General features: G+C 37.5%; 1 protein-coding gene across 1 annotated transcript in view; it reads left to right on the top strand.

The window, feature by feature from the left end:
- The window catches only part of LOC140848618 (leucine-rich repeat-containing protein 37A2-like), a 43,835-nt gene that overhangs the window by 19,226 nt on the left and 6,442 nt on the right, over nt 1–18,167 (top strand). Inside the window, exons 4-9 of the mRNA XM_073232884.1 lie at nt 6,876–6,947; nt 9,826–9,897; nt 10,687–10,767; nt 13,507–13,578; nt 14,143–14,217; nt 16,168–16,283. Coding sequence (XP_073088985.1) covers nt 6,876–6,947; nt 9,826–9,897; nt 10,687–10,767; nt 13,507–13,578; nt 14,143–14,217; nt 16,168–16,283 — 488 coding nt within the window. The remainder of the gene's footprint in view (nt 1–6,875; nt 6,948–9,825; nt 9,898–10,686; nt 10,768–13,506; nt 13,579–14,142; nt 14,218–16,167; nt 16,284–18,167) is intronic.

Here is an 18,167-nt window from a genome sequence, read left to right as displayed (position 1 = left end):
ACTGGGTGGCTCTTGCCCTAGGCAGTCAGGTTAAGTGTTATTAGTTCTTTTTCCTGACTCTTGATGCTCTCTACACTCCTTTACAAAAGAAGGCAAACAATTCCCATTGAAACAGAATGACCTATGGATGGCAACCTACAAAAATCAACCTCTATTGATTGGAATTCTGTTTATTTTAAAAATTAAATTTGGTGGGTTCTCTATTAAGTCAAGCTTACTTTCTACTATGCAAGGAACATATGATCAAGTTCTCGATATAGAAAAATGAAATAACAGGAACAGTGAAAACCCTCCGTGTGCCCTAATCTCCCACCCCTGAGGTAACCACTACTCTGAATTTAGTATATATCCTTCCAGATCTTTTTCCATGCATTTGTCTATGTATTACAGATAAAAAATAGGTTTGTTGTGTGATTTTCTTACCTTTTCTACATGAAGAGTAACATCCTATGACTGAATGCTTTCACTCTTTGATAAGATTTAGATTTCTTCCCACTATATAGACGGCTACCCCTTTATTTTAAGTCCTGCATATTTTATGGTATAGATTTATCAGTTAATTCTTCCTGTATTGCTGGATGCTTAGATTATATTGTATTCTTGTCACGTGCATCACTCCAATGAATATCCTTGTACTTGCATCATTGTCAAGATGAGCAAGTATCTCTGTTAAAGAGATATCTAGAAGGGGAATTGTTGAGATTAAGACTGTGTAGGTAGAAAATCTGAATTGCTCTCAAAATGGTTGTGCAATTTATACTCTAATCAACAGGCCATGACAGCTTTGTTTTCCTACACCCTCTGCCACTGGGTATTTTTTTGGCTGGTGCGTGATGGGTGAATAAGAGGGACCCCATCTGAACTTGAATTTTTCTGATTACTTGGGATTTAAATAAATGCCTACCAACATTTGTATTCTCAGAATTGTCTGTGCTTTCTCCTTTTTTTGTTGTAATTTTTTTTGTTTTTCTTTAAGTCAGTTTAGAAACAAGTGATTTTGGAAAAAATATTTATGTTTAAAGTAATTAACTGGCATTTTTCAAGACTATTCTATCATTAATCATTCATTCAACTTGGACAAGTCAAACGACCTGTGAATTAATATTAAAAGACATGACAGTCATAGTAATCTAAAAATAGGGATTATGACCACCCTAAAATAGACCCCCCTTAGTTGGATATCTTATTTGTAAGGAAAAAAATGGTGGAACCAGACAGTTGTTTTTTTTAATTTATGAATTTCTTAAATACTATATATATAGTTTATCTTTCCCATAATAGTATATGACATGGAGATTTTATTTCCCAGACTTCTAAGAAAAATGAAAGTAACTTGACACAAGAGATAAATAACAGCAGTTCCCACTGCGGAGTAGAGAGTCGAGCGTGAGGGTAGGCTGAGCGGCAGGGGTAGGAAAAACGTTTTGGATTGTGTACATTATACCTTTGGAAGTTTCAGCCATATAAATATATATTATGTTTTCAAAAAATAAACTGATGTTTAAACATTAATTTTTAAATCGCATGTGTTGTAGAGTTTATACAATATAACATGAGTCCAGTAAGATTACAAGATTTCCAACTCAGTATGAGATTTATACTTGGTAAGGTAGAGGGGATCCTAACTTGGAGTCAATGGTCCCCAGGGTAGGATCTCTTAACTTTTTATGTTCCGTAAATCTATTTGGCAATCAACAGAAGCCTACCTAATAAGAGATGTTTTTAAAGGTATAATAGGTTAAAATACATATGAAAACAAAGAAAACCAATTACACTGAAATACTCTTAAAGAATAGTTACTAGTGATATAGTAATAAATCTGCCTTTCTTACAGTAAATAACAATATGTAGTGGTATTTATAATAATGGTAATTATTAGATGTAGTGGCATTTATTATAAGGTGAAGGTAGTGATGAGAATAAAGGAATTTTGAGAGGTCTGCAACAAAGACATGATATGAACATATCTGATTTCTACTGGGGGTCAGATGAGCTATACTGCTACTCTGTTGTGGTTTGCTGCCTACATTCATGATGAAAGGAAATGCCATTTTAGAGGCTTTTGAAAGTAGAGACAGACATGATTTCCCATTCAGGTTCGTACCCTGCATCCAAGCCATTCTGTTCACAGACCTGTGCCCTAAAGGGATGATAAACAAATGGAAATTGCATGTGCGCTTTTGCACATATTCAAGAAAGTGAAGTTTTCTAGGAAAAGGGTTCATAGCTTTTATGAAATTCTCAGAAGGTTCTTGTCTCAAAAGATTGAGTCACAAATGCAGATGAAAAGATATTTCTTTTTCCTGTAAAGTTGTATTTATGCACATGATGATAAAGGGATGATTTTTTAAAAATAAAGGTAGTATATCTGAAAATCAATACCTGTCACTTTGAATTCATTTCACAAATATTTACAGAGCATCTACTATGTGCCAGGAACTGTTTTATGTACCAGGGATACAAGCCCAAGAACAAAAAGACCAAATATACCAGTTCTGAAGGGATTTACAAATATGTAATATAAAAAATATATTAACTATAATAGATAGGTATAATTTCAAGTAATGATGAGTGCTTTGGAGAGAAAGCAAGCAGGGGAAGGCGAGTAAATCAATTCCAGAATGGCCTACTGTTGGCATGTATGTATAGGTAAGCCGAAAAAAAACCCACTCTGTGCCCTGTCAATTTCCTAGAAGTTACAGAGGTGGGGAGAAGGATAATTGCCAGTAATGTAGAGTCAAGAATGAATATTGCAAAATTCAGAAGATTGCTTTAGTGAAAGAAAGTGTGATCAGAAGTTAAACATGAATGTTTCTCTAATGTTAGTTCATACCTGGTTTTGATGTTTTCATTGTGTAAGAAAATTTTAGATCCCCCTTTAACTCTGATTCCCTATAGTCCTACATATTTTTGCTTTAGTCAAAAAATATTTGGAGTTCTCCAGATCAATATGTTTTATTACAGATTGTTGCTATGTGAAGCTCCTTTTTGGGGTAATTTTTCGATGACACTCATTCTCAGTCTAAACTTTCCTTTAAGGTTGAATTTATTAGGGTTATTTAAAAAAAATTACTACATTGTCACCCAAAAACTTCACCAAAACAAATCCCATAAATTTAAAACACATACTCTTTAGTTACTCCCTGTCTTACCGTGATATTCTCCCTTGAACCAAACAGTCTGACAAGGGCATCAGCCAATCAGAAGACACTGCCATAAACAGCTGAGTTTCCACCTCCATCTCTTCTCTGTCCCTATTGAAACCTTGTATTTATAATTTTTGAAGTAAGAATTAGTATACAAGTTTCATATTTGTCCTGATTTTTTTCATATACCATCATTTCCTATGACCTTTTTGCATGTCATCAACAGTGTACACATACAGTTTTGTTATGTGAAATGGGGGGAGGCAGAGTTTTTTCAACTGTCTGCTGTTATAAAAAGGGTTACGATAAACAGTGTTGGACATATTGATCTGTTTTTTTCCTCTTTGGGTCATTCCCATGGAAATAGGAAACCATTGCCTGACAGAGATGGAAGGACAGTCACAGCATCACCTGGTGACCATTTTCCCCTTCACACATTCTGGCCACTGCTGCTGTTCTTTGTAATGTGGTGAATTTCTAGGTGAGGTTAGGGTCTTTGAGGCATTCTCAGGGCTCCAGGAGTTCTTTGTGGGAATTAAAGTTTTTTGTCTTGGGATCTTTTTAAATGTACGTGACTATATTCTGTGTAATGTGAACCACCATATAACAGAGATGCCCTTGATTTCAGATGCAGAGTTTCCAGGTGGTAGTAATTTAATTGTTGTAAGCTATTAATCTATGAGGTGGAATTAATATCAATATGTGACTAACAGACCCTGTGAGGGAAAGCAGAATGTTTTATAAGCAGAACTTGGTGGAAATAGTTCACAAGGCCACATAGCATGTTCTCAGATCCCCAAGGTGCTTGAAGGAGGTAAAACTGTTACTATTACTTCCCAGGAAGGTGATTCCCAGGGAAGAGAAATTTGCTTCTTAAAGACTTTCTTCTGTGGTGTATCTCTTATCACTCCCTTGCTCCACTCTGGGAGACACTGGCTGTATACTCTCCTGCTCATCAGGTGTGAAGAAATGGGTGCGAACCATCCTGCCAGGCATGTGTCTTTCCTGTGGCACTAGGTGAAGCAAAGGTGTGAACATTTGTGGGCAAACTCAGATGTCAGGCTTGTCTGTGAATTATTCCCATTCCCTTCATTCTGGATTCTGGAGAAATCATTGGCAGGATCTCTGTTTTCTAATTTATTCTTCAAAGGTGCATATATTGAGGGTTTTTATTATTATTAATAATGACACTTTTCATTCATGTAATCCTGAGTTGATTCTTTTTCACGGACGCACTCTCTGACTCAGGATATCAGTTCTGCCATTCTGAAGTCCTCTCGTGCTTCCTCTCTTCGCTCTGGTTCATTGGCTATCAGCTCATTTGCTTTTGTTTTCTTTCCATAATGGAGCTGGCTTTCTTTGTCAATTGGTCATTCCAGAGTGCACTTCATCTTTGAGTTGAGATTCTCCTGCCTGTGTTTCCTGGCTCTCGGACAGAGGTGACTTGAGCTGCTGGGGCTTGTTATTCCTAAAGGAGTCCCTGAAAGTCAGAGGAGGTGGGAGGTGGCTTCTGGTGGCTAGACAGAGCGCACACCCTTTCCCCAGGTTCTGGGCCCCTGGCCCGTTGAGCACCGATGCTCCTACCTGGAGGAAAACACCCTTTGCTCTCTGGCCTGAGGAGGAAGGATTTGAGGCCACGTGCTGCCCCTTCTGCTGCAGCAGGCATTTCAGCTCGTCACCCTGTGGGTAATTCCAGGCCATTTCTGGTAGGGAAGCATGTGTGGAGCTGCTCCCACACTTTGAGGTAAGGTTGTGGATTTTTAAATCATGTCTTTTCCATCATTCTTAGGGATTTAGCTTGTGGTTGGAGGCATAGAGACTTGGCACTTTCCCATTTGCCAATTTGAAATAGCACAACTTCTTAGGAGAACAGTTTTGTACCCCTGCTGGATCCTAGGGAAACTCAGGCAAATGCATATTAAAATAGAAGTATAAGAAAGTTTAAAGCAGCATTGCTTGTAGTAACAAAAGCTAGAAAAATCTTGATATCCACCAACAGTAGAGTGAATAAAATCTAGCATAGTTATACAATGGAATATTATTCTTTAGAAACATAATGCAAGGCACATAAGTAATCTTAAATTTCCTGTTAGCCACTTAAAAAATAAAAGTAAAAAGAAACAGATGTAATGTGAAGCATTTTATTTAAACCTCATGTCCAGAATATTATTTCAACATGTAATCATTATATACATTAAGATAGTCTGCACTTTTTTCTCTTTAAAATATCCAAAGTAATATAATTTTGACCTGCAAATGGTATGAAACTTATGCATTTATATTCTTTTTTCCATACTAACTCTGTAAAATCTCAGTTTATTTACAAGAATTTTTGTCAAAGTTACTTGATCTATCTTTAGATTTCATAAAATTTACAGTTGGAAAAATAGTATCATATGCCCGAGTTATTGCAGAATACGGAAATGTTTTCCAATAACTGCACCAAATATCAGTTTCTAATATAATCTTTAAAATAGTTAAAATTAAATTAAAATTCAGCTTCTCAGTCACACTAGCCACTTTCAAGTACTCAGTAGCCACATGTAGCCGAGCATGTAACACTAGGCATTAAAGTGAATCAACCTAAGCTGCATGTGATGATAGAATGAATTTGCAAGGCAAGGTTTAAAGAAAGAAGCAGTGTAGAAAATAATACATATATAATATGATTCCATTTACATACTAAGTTCAGGAAGAGGCAATACTGCACTATGTTGTTTATGGCTGACACATCAAAGGTAAGACCACATTCCAAAAGCAAGGAGACAAGTTACAAAGTCAGGACTATGGTTACCTCTAGTGGGTCAGAGATCAGTTTGTGATGGGAAAGGGTCACACTGTGGGCTTCTGGGATACTGGCAATGTTCTTGACATGAATGGTGTTACATGGGTATTTGCTTTATAGTTATTAACATGGACATTTTAACTTTTTTTATTAATGCATCATTCATATACACTCTCATGAAGACTTCACATAACAGACATTGTTTACTACATCCACTCATATTATCAAGTCCCCCCATACCCCATTGAAGTCACTGTCCATCAGTGTAGTAAGATGCCAGAGTCACTACCTGTCTTCTGTGTGCTACACTGTCTTCCCTGTGACCCCCCCACACGTGTACCAATCATAGTACCCCTCAATCCCCTTCTCCATCCCTCCACACCCACCCTTCCCCACACCTCCCCTTTAGTAACCGCTAGTCCCTTCTCAGAGTCTGTGAGTCTGCTGCTGTATTAAATGGGACATTTTTCTTATGTGTATCTTAATGCACTTTTTAGTTCCCCGAAACAATATTTTTAATGGCAGGGGGGATTGAACAGCTTCACTTGCAGCCTTGACATAGTTCTTTGTGGGGCTCCCGTAATAAGGTTCAGGCAAAGAGAGCGGGAGGAAATGACAGTTGTGCTAACAATGGTGTCACCCACAGTTGGGTTCTGAACGAGACATGGGGATCGAGAGAGTAGGTATTAAATACACATTTTGGTGTGTGGAGTGGATAGTTGTGTGTGTGTGTGATGGAGGGAGAGGGACACAGAGGAGGACATGAAAGATGTGAATGAAAACAGAGAAGAGATCACCATCCCTAAATTAAATAAGAATTAGGTTGTTTAGGTGGTACCATTATCATTATCCAGGTCTCCCCCACATGTAGAAATTAGTCCTGTACAGTAAATCATTGTAATTCTTTTGCATTTTGATTCAGAAGTAACCTTTCCATTTTTCAGAATTCTCAGTGACAATCAGTTGAGTGAATTACATAAGGACTCATTTGAAGGCCTGCTATCCCTCCAGTATTTGTAAGTTAGTTACTCACATTTATTTATGAGCTTTTAGTTATATTATCTTATAACATGAGGGGTTTAAATTAGACAAGCTATATAATTTTTCCCAACATTAAAAATTTATAATTCTGTACGTCTGTGCAGGGAGGGCAGTAGCCACTCTCTAACATTAAATACCTCACCTCCTATATGTTTTCAATTTTTTAACTATGCGGACAAGATACAGATAGACAAACCATTCAGTTACTGAGGAAAAGTTGTAATAAGGTATGAGTGATTATAGACACCCATAGGAGCCTTGTTATGTAAGTGTTCCTATGCCCTCTGTTTATATTAACAGTTTATAGCCTATGGATCAAATCCAGCACATGGTCCATTTTTATACAGCCCTTAAGAGTGAATTCTGCATTTTTCAAGGGGTATAAAAGGAAAAGAAAAATATGCAGCAGAGACTCTATGTAGCCTGAAAAGCCTACAATATTTACTTTCGGGCCTTCACATAAAAGATTCGTAAAAATTGGTTTAGTGAGATGAGAGGAATTAAAGTGAACCTCATATTGTCACTTCAAAAACAAGAAAATATAGAACACTCACATTAAGTTGAATGCCATTAACCCAGAATATTTTTCTAATTTAATCTAAATTAACATCAATAAGTACTTAGGCAGATGAATTATGTAAACAACATTATCAAGAACATAGCTACCAAGAGAAGAGACTGGTGTTCAGTATTTCAAAGCAGGGATTGTTGTACCAATATTAAAAACAGATGTTTGAATTGGTGATTAACTGCTATAGTTGGAAATGTTTACATTGACACTAAATAAACATATCAGAAATGGCCCTAACTTCTCTAATTACCAACTAATTGGCACCAGTCTCATTGTCAAGGAAGTAATGCCCGCATAGTACTTCTTTTTGTTTAGAAGGAAGCAGATACTATGTTGCTATAAAAGCTCAATGTTTATTCTTTGTCTTTAGCATGCAGAACTGTGTATGTCATCCTTATTACGCTAATTAGTGATGATCTTTTGCAAACAGATTCTTCTTGCAAAATAGAAGCTTTAGGGAATCGAATGTAAAGGGCCTTACATGACAATAAAAATAGTCCCTTCAGTTTTCAAACCTTCCAAGCCATAAGGGACACTTTTGTATTGATCTTACGTACCTCTGCCATCTGGGCTCCAAACCTTGCAAACACAAATGAAATAACTGCTCAGTGGATTAGGCCCCTCTAGTTCTTTTACAAAATATTTTGTAAGCTAAGTATTTCATTCTCATAAGTATTCTTATTACTTTAAAAAAACGCCAATCGATAAAAAAGCCAAAAAAGAATATGACAACCACTGTGCCTCGTATTACAGGCACAAAGATGGGTAAGACAGGGTTCCTACTGTCTTATGATCACTGTGCATAGGCACTGATTGAATGACAAAGTGCTGCAGAGGTGCAGAAGAGGGAGCTATTTGAAAAGCCATTTCTTTTTAAATGATCACTTCTCTTCTATTCCCCAGCTCTTCATTCATTTTATAAATATTTGAGTTTATGTCCATGCATCAGTTTTAAAAATGGTAGACAGCGCAGGTATGTAAGAAGGAAGTTTATGCTCAGAGGAAATGGATGTGAAAATAACTATATTAAGAAGAGGAAATGGATGTGGGCAGTGAGAGGTATGAATTGTTCAGGGAGCACAAAAGTGGGGAAAAAGACTTCAAGGTGGAAAAAAAGATGCTACAAGAGCAATGCTGTTAGGGCAGCAGCTTGAGGGGCTTTTGGGTATCGTCAGACAGACATCTTGGGAAGAATAAGTTTGCAAAAGAAGAGTGGCAGAAAGCAGCACACGGGAAAAATAGCTTGTCCTATAGAGTACATCGGGTGTTAGGGCGAGACCTTCTGGGGCTTCGAAGGCCAAGCCAAGGGTAACAAGCTGTCATGTTATCCCGGCAGCACTCCAGGACAAACTTCAGCCTGCTGGAAGATCACTTGGAGGACTTCTCACAGCACACGCACCCACCCCACAGTTACTGATTCAGTTGGTCCCGAGTAGGGCTGAGAATTTACATCTTTGATAAATTCCCAGGTGATACTGGTGTTTGAGAACCACTCATGGAGAGTTAATGTGGTGACTTTGTGCAGGACAGATTAGAAAGGAGTGAACCAGAGGCAGGCATACCCTTCAGAAGAGTTAATACGCATCTAGGTGAAAAGTGAGGGATTAAGCCTGAACCAATAGAAATAAGAGAGTCACCTGTAACAGTCAAGAGTGAGTGATTTAAAATAAAAATCCAATACCATGTTGCTGTTTTTTTTGTCCCACCACTGTGCAACTGAAGCAGTTAAATTCATGGAATATTAAAGCAATGGAAACCAAAGGGAGCTTCTGTTAAAATAATAGAAAGTATAATTCTGAATTGGTTTAAAGCAATTATTAGTTAGAGGAGTAACTTCCTTTCAAATTATGTGAAAGACATCTTTTATTTTTTCTGGTGTTGAAATGGCCTAGAAAGAATAAAACCAGAAAGATTTGTAAATGTGAGAATATTCCGTTCAATATTGGAAATTATATGTGGAGATAAAAACTTTTGAGCTCCTACTATGGAATCTGATGGGACCACAAAAGTTGATCTAATCAGTCCTTCTGCTGTCAAAAAGGATTATCTCAACAATCTCTCAAGATCTATGGTTGTATATTTAATTTACGAAGATAATGAAAGTGAGACTTAGGTGAGGGCAGGGATAGGGGCTCTGGAAGGTTCACATAATTTCTAACGTGTAGAGTTTAGATAAGAGCTACTTATTCAATGTGACTATTCTAACCTCTACTAGTTATCTCTGTTAATTAGATATCTGATAGCTGAGACAATATGTTTCCTTTTCCATTTCATTTTTCTAGAGATTTATCCTGCAATAAAATACAATCTATTGAAAGATGTACATTCGAATCACTACCTTTTCTGCAGTTTATGTAAGTTACAAGTACAATTTAATTGTTTGTAATTTTTATAAACTTAATTGTAAACCTCTTTGTTATTCATTTTGAAAATTGAAATATGTTAAATGGAGAGCTACTAAAATTATGTGGCCACATCCTTTTTGTGTCTAAGAAACCCTGGTATAAGAATGATCATATCAATCTGAGTGACTCATTCTAGAGCAGGGGTTCTCAAGTAGGGTGATTTTGGGCCCAGGAGACACTAGGCCGTGTCGGGACACATTTTGGTTGTCAGAACTGTAGCTATGCTGCTGGCATCTGGGGGGCTGAGGCCGGAGATGCTGCTCAATAGCCTACAGTGCCCAGAACAGCGCCCACAAGGATTATCCTGCCCAAGATGTCAACAGTGCAGTCATGGAACCCTTTTCTAGAGAATTAAGGATCACTTAGACGACTGTGTTTTGAGCACTTATTCCTTTGTATCTAGCAATACATGTGTAAACATGAAAGTATAAATCTTTCATACAAATATATTTTATTTTATTCATATTTTCTGTAATAATACCACTGATACCAGGAAAAAAACCTAGATGTCAATTACTAATCCATCTTTATCTTTTTTATAAAACAAGTGTACTTGATAGACAATCATTTTTTTATGCAAATGTTAAAAATAAAACAAATATCTTCCATAGTGAGATTTCTTTAGTGTACGAGGAAGTACTGAGGTTATGTTTCATCCTATACAGATTAGAATCCCTGCCAAGGGGTAAATGTTCTGAAATAATATTTTTCTTCTTTTTCTTGTATTTTTTTTTGTAGAAATCTTGGTTGGAATCTAATTACAGAACTGAGCTTTGGAACATTTCAGGCCTGGCATGGAATGCAGTTCTTACACACATTGTAAGTGAAATAGAAGATGAATATGTGTAAAAAAAATGATGTGTAAAAACATGATACAGTTACTGATTAGCTGCGGGTAAGCTCAGTATGAGCTCTGAAAAATTGCGTTAAGATCCATTTTTTTGCAATGAGGAAAAGAAGGTACAGATAGAGGGGCCAAGAGACATGTCTGAGTCATACATGGCAGGCTCCGCTTTCCTGATCTTTTGCACAGGCAACAACCGCACTCCAGCATGTAACACCCACGCCAGCATTGTCACGGGGATCCACGACTGTGACGCTCTCCATGGTGTGTGGGCCTCACAGTTCCACTTCTGAACCTAACTGTTTCCTGCTCTTAGAACACAGCGCTGAAAGAACTAGGTTTAGCACAAAGTTCTCCAGGGAGAAACTGGTGTCGGTGCTTCCTCAGCCATCAGTTTCTTTTAAATGAAAGGAGTTCTGAAAACTTGCCACACGGATCTTCTCTCCCCAGTCACCCAGAAAAATACCTTTCAAACTGTGTTCACCTCTGATGTGCATTATCTGTGAGCAGTAGGAACCTTTGAGGAATGGAAAAAGATGTTTGTGTTAAGCTCTTGTGTGCAAAATAGTCATAAAGAAAATACATTGCTGTAGCCTCATTCCATATACTTTCTTTCCTGACTATCCAATAAGAAATGGGGGTTTTCCTCCCTTTTGCTTGAGTGCTCTGTGGCACAGCCGAGTTCTCTGAGACACAGGCAAATCACTGGGTTTCATAGTTTTCAGTGAATCAATCTTGTGTTTCTTTGGCTAAATTTTTTCCTAAGACTTATTCTTTGTGATGCTGTTAGACTTGGAATTGTTTTCTCAATTTCATTTCTGGATTGTTCACTGCCTAGTGTCCAGAAATACAGCTAATTTTTGCTTACTGATTTTGTCTTCCACAACCCTGCTGACCTCATTGATTAGTGCTAACGGTTTTTTTCTAGATTCTTAGGAATATGTGTCATGGGCTTCCAGTTTCCCAGGAATGTGTTGGAGCCGTTCAAAGTCTCTATGAACATCTCCTCCCTCAGCTTGTCCTTTTAAGCTTTTTTGTTCGGCTGTTTTTTGTCCACTGCCTCACACACCTACCACATTAAACCATTTACCTGTACTTGTTTTAAAAAATGCCCTCTGAGGAGAGGCTTATAGCACTAGGCAGCTCCCAGTCAGGTCAAAAACAAGCCGAATTTCAGGGAAGGTCCTCCAGGGCACCACCAGACAGTAACATAGAGACAAGTCTTTGGGAAGGAGGCTCTGAAGGACCTCGGGCTGTTTTTCAAAGGAACCACTGGACGGAGAGCAAAGGTCTAGGAGAAGTTAAAGCAACACAGATCTCACTGTTTGTAGAGAAATTAATGTTTTTCTTGAATAAATTCTCCCCACATTGCTGTAAGCCCACTGATTAAATATCCAGACTTTGGAAAAAGCTGGTTTGGCCATTTCTGCTAGTTTGTTGTTGTTGTTGTTGTTACTTTTATAGGATAAATTTTCAGATGTCCTTACTCCATCATTTTCACTGATTCTCCTGCAACATGGTTTTAAATCTCTAAAGTCTCAATGACCACAGGATAATTAGATATTTAAGCATGGGAGGCGATTAGGGAAAAGGAATAAAAAGAGAAAATGCAATTCTCATAGAGGTTTCCCAGATGGGTAGATCAAGTTCGAAAAGGTATTTGCATATTTAGTGCTGTCAAAATTGAGGTTAAAGTAAAGGCTGTCTTAAATCCCTTTCTCCCATACAAGTTAAACCCAGGCTTTGGAACCAGAGCTGAGTTCAGATTTCAGCTCTGCTTCTTAGTACTAGCTTGATGATTAGGACAAGTTATATAACCTCTCTTTACCTCCTCAGTTTCCTTGCTTGTAAAATGGGGTAATAATAATAATAATATGTATCACACAAGGTTATTGTGACGATTAAATGTGAAAAGCTAATCACAGATGCCTGGCAGCCCAATTGATATTAGTTGTGATAATAATATTCTGCAAAATGCACTGATTTTTTCCTTCCTGTTTTTTTTTTTTTGCTCTGTGTTTGTTTTAAAGAATGGAGAAGAAAATCTCAACATTTTGGAATAAAAATTTGCATCAAAAATGAATTTGTTCATTTTATTGATATGTAAGCAAAATGTTATTTATTCAAAAAACTTTTATTAAATACCTAGTAAACACCGGGCACCATGTCAGGCACAGGAGTGACACTAACAGTAAAGTGTGGTCCCTGCCTTCAAGGAGCTGACAATCCAGGAGACTAAGTGAACAGGTGGTTGCGTTCAGTGTAGCCAAGGCTATGATGGGAGCAGGGGTTTTACCGCCTCCTCTCAGGTTTATCCCTTTCTCTTTGGGTCACTGCTTGCTTTAAACTGTGGAACTGTTTTAATTTCCAGAACTGAAAGAATAGCACCTTCGATTATGGAGGACGTAGGAATACCATTTCGTACAGAGCAAGGGGATTTCCCCCTAGCATTGTCACTTTGTGGGATTCTCAATCTGAAAAGTCTTTGCTTTCCACTTTTTTCTGTGTTTTTCCTCTTTCTCTTCTCCCCTTTATCATCTAGAGACCTAGGTAGGTAGTTCCCAAAGCAAGAGTGCTTTACAGACTCTTAAGTGTGATTTCTAGGTAAAGACAGATAATGATTTTTTCTTATAACCTTTAACTCCTATACCAAAAAAAAAAATGAATATGTTTCATGAAATGCAGATAATTTTAATTCCATTGCATTTTTTCAGAAACCTCAGTCATAATCCTCTGACAACTGTTGAAGATTCTTATTTTTTCAAATTGAGAGCATTAAAATATTTGTAAGTATTGCAACAATCTTATGGCTTATCAGATGATTTCTGCTCTTTTACTTTCATCAGAGATTATGTATTTTGCATTTTGGCTAAAAAGAATGATTTTAATTTTACCTGGGTTATTGAAATAAGAGTTTTGGCCAACGAAAGGATTAAGAAAGAATGTATATGTGCAAGACAAGCTATAAGAGAAAGAGAGTGGTGCTGAAGAATGCACATAGATATGGAATGTGCAGATGCATGTAGAAATATAACCTATCCCAGAAAGCAAAGAGGAATAAGGTGTATTTAAAAAAAAAGTCTGGATTGGTGGGTGCAGGTGAGAACGAGAAGCAGGGCGATGACAAAAAGATCATAGTGTTCAGAGCCAAGGTCATTAATTTGATGATGCAAATAAATTTAAATTTCTTCAGTAATTTCTCTCTGGAATTATCATCTGTGGCAGGTAAACACGAGCTGCCTAGATAGAGAAGCCAAAACTGAAGTAATAATGTGTCATTAAGTATCTTTTTAAGAATAGAGCTTTTGTCTTTGGGTTCATATCATAAACGTTTGTGCTTTTTACTTCAGAGACATGGGAAAAACCCAAGTGACACTTAAAACAGTTGAGAGCATCGTCATGATGAGCCCCAAGTTAGAAAAACTGTAAGTTTATTTTTCTTGTATTTATTTTCACTTAGTTGATTTTTTAAAGTTTCATTATTTTATTAAGTCAGGCTTATTGAAGTATGATTTTTATGTAATAAAATTTGCTTTCTAAGTGTACAGTTTGATAAATTTTAACAAATGTATAATTATGTAACCACCACCATTTGAAATGCAGAACCCGTGTGACTTCAAAAAGGCCCCTCATGGCCATTTGCAGGGAAACCCCTCCTCCCACCACAAGCCCCCAGCCACCACCAGTCTGATTTTTGTCCCTGCAGTTTTTGCTTTTTACAGGTCTTCTCAATGAACTCATATCGCATGTAACCTTTGTGTTGACTCTTTTTACTTAGCATAATCTTTTTGCGAGTCATCCATGTTGTCACAGGTGTCCCTCCCTTTTATCGCTGAATAGAGTTCCATACCAGTCATCAATTAACGAACATTGGAGTTGTTTCTAGTTTGGGCTATAAAAAGCTATGACAAACATTCACACGCAGATCTTTGTGTGAACATGTTTTTGCTGAATCATATGCTAGGTATGTATTTAACTTTTGAAGAAACTGCTAAGCTGTTTTCTAAAATAGCTGCGCCATTTTGCATTCCAGAAAGCAGTGCATGAGGGTTGACTGTTTCACATCTTCACCTGATCGTTATATTCAGTGTTTTACAAATGTCAGCCTTTCTTGGAGGTGTGTGGTTGTATCTCGTTGTGGTTTTGATTTGCATTTCTCTAATAGATCTCTAATCTCTGATGACGTTGTCTATACATGTGCAGACATCTTTAATGGCATGTCTGTTCAAATCTATTTTTTAATTGGATATTTATCTTAGTGTTGAGTTTTAAGAGTGCTTTATATATTCTGTAAAAAGTCCTCTCTCTCAAATGTGTTTAGCAAATATCCTCTCTCAGGTTATAGCTTCTCTTCATTCTATTAAAAGTATCTCTGAAGACCAGAAGTCTTTAATCTTTGAATTTTGATTAGCTCTAGTTTTTCTTATAGGTTTGTGCCTTTTTTGTGTTATCTAAGAAATCTTTGTCTGGGAACCCATTGCCAGTCCAAAGCCACAAAGATTTTTCCCTTATGTTTTCTTTCAATAAATTGAATACTTGTTGGTTAATTAATTTAGGTCTATCTGTGGTCCATTTTTATTAGTTCATTTTCACATATAATGTGAGATAAGGGTCAAATTTCATTTTATATCTTTGCAGTTTCAAAAAATGTTTCTGTAGGGCTTTCTGACAATTTATTACACAACTTACTGCACCTTTAATTGTGCCATCCCCCTCCAATGTGACAAGCTAACAGAAATTTGGTATTATGCTAAGGCTAACTGATGGCCTTACACAAGATTAGTACAGGAAATGCTCCTGCATTTAGCAGTCTGCTCTCGCCGTTTTTGTCAGGTCAGCTGAGAAATGACTGTCTTCCCCTCACCATCAGATCTACTGGCCATTGCTCTAGCCTCATCTTCGTCAACATCCCACAGCATCTGCCAGTCAATCTGCCTCTTGTCAGCTACATGCCTTCCTCTCTGGGTATCCAAATAATTTCCCTATATGCTTAAAATACTAAAAACACACTGAAGAAATGAAATTCCTATGCATAATGTTATCTAATGGAGTTGATATTCAAATTTCCTCAGTTGTCTCCATTATATCATTTATTTCTAACAGATCAGTGTCACCCAGTTCTAATCGCTATCACCTTTATTCTAGGCCTACGATACCCACTTCCATTCTTACCCTACTGTGAGGCATCTCTGTCCTCCTGTTTGTTTACAGTATTCAAGAACAGCGGTTGGCCAGCTCATCCCTACCCAACTTCACAGGCCATATGTTCCAAGAACTCCTTTTGCACAGCCCTGTGGGTGGCCTGGGCCTGCCTCTTCTATCTAGTCAAGTAACTCCTTTACCACTGATTTAATTCTCTGTGTTTCAATTTATAGGATTTTACCTATCCATATGACCTGCTGCCTCTGCCAATTTAAAAATATTGAGGTTTTCTACAATACAGTCAAGCTGCATTGTGACAGTGAATGTCTGACAAACATCGCATTTTGTTGTGAGTTACCATTATCCGATGATTTATTTATGTTTTAACTGTTAATTTTTAAACTAATGGTGTTAATTGCATTATTTTTATTAATTCATTAAGAGTTCAACTCCCTACATTTCTAAGAACTACTCCTTTGCTAAAAGTCAGATTCTCAGTTACATTAAGCTAACAGTGACAGTGATCCACATACTTAAAGGAACAAGAGAAAGGAATGGAAGGTGAAAGAATGAACATTAGTGGCCATATCATGTGTACTGTGCTCTGTGCCTGGTGCTTAACCCCTGAATGAGAACTTACTCATACACGTATTACGGTTCACAAACTGATTTTATATGCCTGAGGTCTCACGTGCCCTTTGTCTTGTAGGACAACTATAGATATATTTTTGTTTATTTTCTTTTTGCAATTTTTATAGAGGAGTACAAGTTGTTCTATTTTATGAAAGTTTTCTTTGGAACCTGAGAGTTTCTGGTTCTATAACCAGAAGCTGCTGCTCAGCCCTCCTAATGGATGGGAAGGAAGGCTCTTCTGTTCTTAGACTGTCCAACTCTAAATTTGCTCTGAACTCAAGCTTTTCTATCCCCAAAAACACTCAGGTGCTTTTAAGTATTTTTCTATGTGGTAGGTTTTATTGGCACTAATGTGATGACTTCCAAAACGTGCTTTCATGCTCAGATAGCTTGAATACATGTCTCTGGGGCACATCATAAAATGATCTGGGGCACATCATAAATAATACTTTGCTTCTTCTATAAATACAATGTTGCTTATTTAAAATAAAATTCTTTTTTGCCAGTTATATCACTCTCTTCTCCCACTAAAGATAGGCAAAACAGGCATTTTCATTCTATAGATGAGGAAAAATGAGATCCAAGTGTTATATTTTGTAGCCTAGTGCTCAGGTCTGCTAGCCTCGGTTTGGGGCTCTCTTCAAGCCCATGCTCCTCCTTCCTCACGACCCTTACCTCCTCCTCTGACCCTCACCACCACCACCAAAAATACTTATAATTCTTCTGGAAAATAAACCCAGCTGGCCAGTGAACTTGTGCAGCTGCCCTTGGCCTTCACGTAGTCAGAAGCTTTGGATGGTTACCCACGTAAAGCTGGAAATACTAGAAATGAAATTAAATGAAAGCAAAGCAGGTGTCTGAAAAAAAATTTTATTTTCACTTTTGCATTTTAGGACCTCAGGTATTGTTCCTTTGATTTATTGAATATCCCACATGGATATAACAACCTGACAGCTCTCTTAACCCACACCTGAGATCCCTGCTAAAATTTAAGCAAAGAGCCAGGGTAGACATGGTGTTTTTTAGTTTTTGTTTTTTCCACCTATATAGAGCCTTCTCTCATGGGGGCTGGGATATATGGAAGCAGGGATCAAGCAAAGGAATAGGTTGGTAGGTGGAGAAGGGCATATGGAGAAGAGCATTTGTTTGCAGTGGGTGGTGGTGGTGTGGTCATTGTGATGGTACCAAGAACAGGAACACACTGCAGAGGTGGACAGAGAAAGCTGCACACTCCCTTTGCATCTAATGCACTACTGGATGGAGTATGTGAACGTGAGGACTCACTGTTAGATCTGCAGAGAATCTAGCCAAGGGCGAGTATTTGTCCTCTAGCCTTGGCTTTTCTTGAGCACGGGACAATTGGCCATTGGAGACAAATGGGAATAATCCTGCACGTAGTACTGTATTTTGCACTATGGAGTGTTCCTAGCAGGAAGCGGCTCTTTTCAAAGACATATCCCTCTTTATGTTCATGTGGACCATAGGTTTAAGTTTGTGTTTATTTTTCTCCTAATCAAACCTCAAATGTTTGCTGATTCCCAATCTATTTGACTGAGATATATGGCTGTAGACTGACAAAAAGCTGTCTCATCAGTCTTTC

The sequence above is a fragment of the Manis javanica genome, chromosome 4 (genome assembly GCF_040802235.1).
Source record: "Manis javanica isolate MJ-LG chromosome 4, MJ_LKY, whole genome shotgun sequence".
Taxonomy (NCBI): Eukaryota; Metazoa; Chordata; class Mammalia; order Pholidota; family Manidae; genus Manis; species Manis javanica.
The sequence above is the reverse complement of the archived record's forward strand: the minus strand, read 5'-3'. Positions and strand labels throughout refer to the sequence as shown.